At 42.2% G+C, this 6698-nt stretch overlaps 1 protein-coding gene across 6 annotated transcripts in view; it reads right to left on the bottom strand.

The window, feature by feature from the left end:
- Window positions 1–73: 73 nt before the first annotated feature.
- Window positions 74–6698, bottom strand: part of DNAH1 (dynein axonemal heavy chain 1) — a 236653-nt gene continuing 230028 nt past the window's right edge. For 5 of the 6 annotated variants that reach the window (XM_077325858.1, XM_077325855.1, XM_077325854.1 and 2 more), the window contains 5 exons: window positions 6145–6275; window positions 5171–5315; window positions 2378–2584; window positions 1262–1496; window positions 74–358 (listed from right to left, as the gene is read on the bottom strand). In XM_077325858.1, coding sequence (XP_077181973.1) covers window positions 237–358; window positions 1262–1496; window positions 2378–2584; window positions 5171–5315; window positions 6145–6275 — 840 coding nt within the window. In that variant the 3' untranslated portion in view covers window positions 74–236. Of the gene's footprint in view, window positions 359–1261; window positions 1497–2377; window positions 2585–5170; window positions 5316–6144; window positions 6276–6698 lie in introns of those variants that run through there. The other variant, XR_013229078.1, reaches the window with a different exon arrangement.

The raw sequence follows: 6698 nt of genomic DNA, 5'->3' as shown, positions 1-6698 counted from the left end.
ATGACACCTTACAGCACAAGCCATAGGATCAGTCAAGAACACTCATGAATGGCACTAAAATCATTTGTGCAACTCAACTGAAACTGTTTCTTTAGTAAAAAGTCAATTTGCTTCATAAAACAAAAATCACATGTTTTTCTAGTCAACTGAGTTTTTCAGGTAAAAATTAATCAAACAAGTCAGTCCAGTGGTCTGGAGGCTTATGGCTATAGAAGCGAGCTCATCTGTTTTATTGCTTAGAAGTCCAAGGCACAAATCAAGGCAACACCACGTTTGATCCAGTGCCTCTGAGACTTGGAGGTAGGGATTTCAACTGCAATCACATAGTTGGTGGAATGACCAGTTGTTGACAGTGTCCCTATGATAGAAACAAAGCCATAGTTGACGGTACCTCAGCATAGGAAGAATAACTACCAGTCTACTTCTTGCAACTCAAAACCTGCATTGTTTTTAGTAGTGCTCTTACAAGTGTTGTGAGTAATAATGAAAGAAAACCTCTCTTAGGGGTGTCAGGCAGTAGCTGCTGGGGTGTAGAAAGTTGCAGCAGACTGGAGACAAATCATGGCAAACAGTTGCTTGCCAGGAAGCAGCTGTTTTTAACAATAACTAGAAAGTCAACCTAGCCCATCCTGGGGCTAGACTATTTAATTATTACATATGGCAGCTGCTCAAAAAACAAAGGAAGGTGGCTGCAAACATGAGAGAGCTGGGTTTCACTGGACAATGTCTGAGATGTTATTCTCAGACCTTAGTAAAATATTGCTTAATAAGAGTTCCACAGGATATGAATGGGATCAGAATTCAGCTTACAATTCCCAGCCAGGTGCAGTTAAGAGTTTGAAAAGTTTATACTGATTGGGACAAAGATGTGGTGTCCTATAGCGTTCATTTTCCTTCTTCAAATATATGCAAAATCAAGAAAACTGCCATGGATGGGTGGGCAGCTTTTAAGAGCACAGAATATCTGCTTGGCATGCAGAAGGTCCAAGATTCTTATTCTTGGCAGCTCCCAATAAAAAGGACCAGGCAGTAGCTGCTGTAAAAGACTTGTGCTCGAGACCATGGAGAGCTGCTGCCAGTCTGAGTAGACATTACTGACATCACTGGACAATGGACTGATTCAGTAGGAGGCAGCTTCATGTAGAGCAGCCGTGTGAGATTTTAAAATCCAGCTACAGATCAGCAGGGGAAAGTTTTGAGTCTGCCCTGGTCAAGTATTGGGAGGAGGAATAATGAAGGTTTCACCTTAATAAATGCTTACCTGCACGAGTGAGTGTCTTGTAGATGGGACACAGATAGATGCCTTTGCCTGGAGGCTTGCGGTTGGCTACAGGAACCAACCAGAAGACGGCCATTTCTGTGTACAGCTCTTTAGGCCGTGATTCTGTGAGCAGGAAGTACAAGGGATCCCACCGAGCCCCTTCCAGAAATAAGCCATGGATGTAACATCCTACGTCAGGGCGTTCCGTTATTTCATTGACAGACTCGACCATTACCTAAGTTGAGAGAGGGAAAGAGTTGGCTTTCTCAAAAAAGCCCAAAAAAAAACACTGATGTGCGAGAAACCTGCCAGTTGTGAGCAATATAACTCCTAGATGAGTAATGAATTCCTTAATTTACACTTGTAGTAGATTCACTGTGTGAAACATGTGGTATGGGGTAGCAACGATTCCAGTTAACAGAATGAGGTTATTTATTTATTTATTTGGATTTTTATACCACCCATTCTTTACAGCCCTGGGCGGTTTACATGGAACATTATGTAATTTTACATGGAACATAATAATAATTTAATCTATAACATACACGTTTCAATACAATATTATAACAACCTAGTAACAATTTATAACACAACATAAATAACATCACCGGGGAGATCAAATTTGTTCAATCATGGAAGGGCGTCTGAGGAGGGCCCAGCAGATGTTTTCAAGCAATCAGCCTCAAGCGAATGCCTGGTGGAGGAGCTCCCTTTTGCAGGCCCTGTGGAACTGTGGAAGTTTGGGCAGGGCTCTGATCTCCTCTGGGAGCTCATTCCACCAGGTGGGGGCCAGGACCGAGAAGGCTCCGGCCCTTGTTGAGGTCCAACGTGCTTCTCTGGGGCCAGGGATTCTTAGTAAGATATGGTGGTGGAGGTGCCAGTTAGAGGTGGCGGAGCGCAAGGCTCTTTTGGAGGTATAGGCAGGGAGGTGGTCTCTCAAGTACACTGGGCCCAAACCGCGTATGGCCTTAAAAGTGGTTACCAAAACCTTAAGCTTAATCCAGAATTCAACTGGGAGCCAGCTGAGTTGTTGGAGTATTGGTTGGATGTGGGATCTCCATGATGTTTACAGAGAGCATGAGTTGCTTAAGTGTCAATATAACCCATCCCACTGACCTTAAAATCAAAAGAGATGGTATCTATGGATATGATGGATTTCCTGGCAAAGTTCTGTAATGTCCCTGTTAAAAAGGCTTGGGGGAAGAAGAAGCCACTGATCCAGAACACAGGCGGTATCCCTTTATCAATCCATTTTTTCAAGAAATCAATGCGCAGCAGCAGATCATTCACCCATGAAGCCAAAGGCTTTAGAGAAGGGTATGCCTATTGGAGAGGACAAGTACAATTTATTTATTTATACTTTGGTATCTTGACTGCACCCTCCCTGCAAGCAGGTTTGGGACAGTTTACAACAATGCTTAACAGTCAAAACCAACCCTCAAAATACAGTACAGTTCAGTAAAACGTTTTAAAAATTCAATATCTAAAATGCTCTGCCATTCCACCTTTTTATTCAAACTGGCATCATCATCATGTTGTTATTAATATTATTGGATTTATTTCCCCCCACTCCCCCTAGGCTCATGGTGGGTAACAGTAGTCTTTGTCCCAATTAAAATACCCATTAAAAGACTTTAAAACAATCTCAACATGGCGGAACCCCCCCCCCCCAGTATTCCCACTTCCTGCTATCAGAGCAGCAGGGAGGATGGGGAGGCGATATAACCTATTAGACCCGGGGGGGGGGGGGGTGATGTTGGCTCTCATTCGCTGACCTCGGCCTCAACCAAAAACCTAGCAGAAGAGCTCCGTCTTGCAGGCCCTGCGGAAAGCTGGTAAATCCCGCAGCTCACCCGGGAGCTCATTCCACCAGGTAGGGGCCAAGACCGAAAAGGCCCTGGCCCTGGTCGAGGCCAGGCACACTTCCCTAGGGCTGGGATTTTTCGGTTGTTCTGGGGATAGTGGGGGCCCCTGGATCTCCAATGGCAGCTCATTCCACCAGGCAGGAGACATGGCTGGGAAGGCCCTGGCTGTGGTGGAAGCCAACCAGATTTCTCTGGGACCAGGGATCATCAGCAAGTTATTTGCTGAATGCAGCACTCTTCTTGGAACATTGGGAGATATGGTCCCTCAGCTGTGCAGGGCTCAGACTATGTATGGCCTTGATGGTTAATACCAGCACCTATTGGCAGTCAATGCAGCTGTTGGAGGACAGGTTGAATATGGGCCCTCTAGTGGTTGTCATAAGGACCCAAGCAGCTGTATTTTGTACAATTGTAACTTTGGGGCCAGAGCCAAAGGTCAACCTGTGTAGAGTGAATTAATCTAGCCTTGTGATGACTGTTGAATGGTTCACTGTAGCTAGATCTTCTGGGGCCAGGTACGAAGAAGATGGAGACAAGAAGATATACCAAAAATAACAGACTGGATAGAAAAGTTGGAAGAACTTACTAAAATGGCAAAGCTTACTAATCTAGTTAATGGAAGACTAGCAGAAGAATTTGAAGAACATTGGGGTATTTCTCACAATATTTAGCCAGATAGGTATATATGTATTAACTAAATATGTATTAATATTTATCCAGATAGGTATAGGTATTAACAAATATGTTAGTAGGGTGAACTGACTTGTTATGGAACTATAATCTTTTGTTCTTTCTTATTTCTATTATTCTCTCTTTTAAAATAAAATAAAGGCTGGAATTATCCAGCATTAAAAAAAAAAAGATCTTCTAGGGCCAGGTACGACACTACTAGCTTCGCCTGGCAGAGATAATAGGATGTCTGGTGAGCCACATTTGTGACCTGTCTCTCCATTGTAATGGAGGCATTGAGGATCATGCCGAATTCTTGATAGTGCATGCAGGGTAGGGCATACTTCCTCATCCCCAGTCACAGGACCTCAGTCTTCATAGGGTTTAGCTTCAGGTGACTCTCAAGCCATCCCATCACAGCCTCCAAACATCTGGCCAAGTGACTCTGGTGGTGAACTTGGCCAGCCGTTCTTTAACAGAGCTGGGTATCATCTGCAGTTGATGGAACCCAAGCCCATATCCTCAGATCAGTTGCACAAGAGGGCACATGAAAATGTTGAATAATATAGGGAGTTGCACCCTGTGGCACTCCACATGTGAGTGGACAACAGTGTGATTGTTTCTCCCCAATTGATACCCTCTGACCACAACCTTGAAGGAAGGAGACCAGTCACTGCTAAACTGATGAGAACCAAAAAGGTTTAGGGATAGAATCAATTTTAGAAAAATACAAACAGTTTATTATAGGAGCTCAAATGTTTAAAAACCATAAAAAATATCTATTTGGCACACATAAAACACCTAAGTGCGTATACCAATAATGCCAAAAAAAATTGACCTTGACCTTTCAATCTAACAGATCTTTATCAGAGGCCAATTGAACAGATGCACAAAAATATAATTAACAACTTTTTACAATTTCCAACAGGGGGTGAAAAAACTTATTTAGTCTGTTATGATTACTTCTGATCCTGCAAGGTGTTCACATTAGCAGAATCCTCAGCCAGGATTTTGGACCTGTCCTCAGAGAAGCACACAGATTTCTCCAAGATCCAGGGGAGGAATAAGAAATATTTGCTGGCTGAGGATTCTTCTACCATTAACTTAACTCCATCTGTCTAGTGAATGCGTAATTCAGAATTCATGATCCTAGATTTCTAAACTACAGCCTACAGGCATTCCTTCTAGGCTGACTCTACTTTTTGCAATACCAAGGAATTGCAGTATGACTTGATGTTATTTCAAAAAGGATGGTCATCCACAGTGGTCAACTGAAGCATCTCTGTGTACAAATGGCCCATTTCTACAGTAACCATGAAATATGGCTTGCTAAGCACCTCAACTTTGATAATAATTGTCCATCAAGCAGCGGTACCTTGCTATTCCACATCTCTGGGACTATGTTGTTGTACAAGCTGTTGGCCATCAATTCTAGCTGTGATGACATAACCACGAGGCCTTTGAGAGCTTTCAGTAGATCTTTCAGAGATGCTGCAATTACTTCTAATAAGCGATTATACCTGTGCAAAAAAAAGCCAACAAAAGGTACCTTTAACGTTGACACCTTCCCATAAATTCCTTTTGAGTCTTTGTACACTGAAACAACAATGAAAACCTAGGGCTCCTGCCCTCTTTTGATGGAGGCTGTCCTGGAAACAGCTTGAGTAATTTACCATATATACCTGCATACAAGCCGACCCTCAAATAAGCCGAGGCACCCAATTTTACTATATTGAGGATAACCATTACAGTTTTCAGAAAACTTCCCAGTAATTCCAGTTTGATAATTTTTTTTTTCAATCTCACCTGCCAAAGTGAGCTAATCAATGCATTCACCCTGTAGCAACTATGCAGAGTCCTGCAGTGAGTGGATCATGGATTCTTATATTAGCACACTATGAAGGACTTGTTTCTGATATACCAACTACATGTTCAATAGAAGCTAAACAACTAACAAAAACTGCAAGTGGTTTTTGACCTTAAAGGCTCGAAGACATGGGGAGAAGTAGCCCCCTCCTCAGTCAACCAAAATATTTTCCGGCAGATTCATTGTACCCACTTTCTTCCCTTGGTGGCTGATGCTCTATTGGTACCAATTTATTTATTTGGTGATTATGACATACAAAGATATAACCAGTATTAACAGCTGAGCCACAGTAAAATGAAACAGGGGTCTGGTGGCACTTGAAAGTCTTTATAACAAAATTGATTTCAGTATAAATGTTTATATGTAACAGTTCAGTTCCTCAGATATGATGAAGCTAAATTAATCCATGTTTTATTGCGCTGCTATGGGTCAACATGGCCACCCATCTTTAATTATAATCCACATAAAAGTAAGCATTCTACCTGATCACCTCCTGTGCCAGAACGGTATTCATGGACTCCTCATACAGCACAGGGTATTTTAGCATCACTTCCTTTAAGTTGATGGGTTGAGGTACCTTTTCCAATATGTCTTTTGAGGATTCTTCCACAAGCTAAGAGATGAATGGAAAGGATACAAAAAGCGGTTTGAGAGTAGAGAGGTTCCTTATTTAATTGGATGACAGAAGAGAGGCCTTTGTCCAAGTGGAAGTTAATTACTTTCTAGTTTAAGCTCCCTACTTACTTTTAGAATTTAATTACAATTGAGCTTTGGGGCTTACTTAAAGGCTGTTTTGCCTTTCCTTCCCTCTCCAGCAATAACACTTCAATACCTTTGGTATTTTAATTTATCATAAGAAGCCTCATACAGTGGAGAAGCCAGGGATATTAATAGCCTGCATTCAGAACCCTGAAATTCTGCTCCAGAAAAGGCTAGGTTCTGTGACTTATATAACTTACGGATCAAATTTGCACAATTTATTCTGTATAATTTAGTTAGGCCAAAAAGCTGTGCAAGGTCTGAGGCACTGGAAAGC

This window comes from Paroedura picta, chromosome 3, assembly GCF_049243985.1.
Source record: "Paroedura picta isolate Pp20150507F chromosome 3, Ppicta_v3.0, whole genome shotgun sequence".
Lineage (NCBI taxonomy): Eukaryota > Metazoa > Chordata > Lepidosauria > Squamata > Gekkonidae > Paroedura > Paroedura picta.
This window is presented reverse-complemented; position numbering and strand designations above follow the sequence as displayed.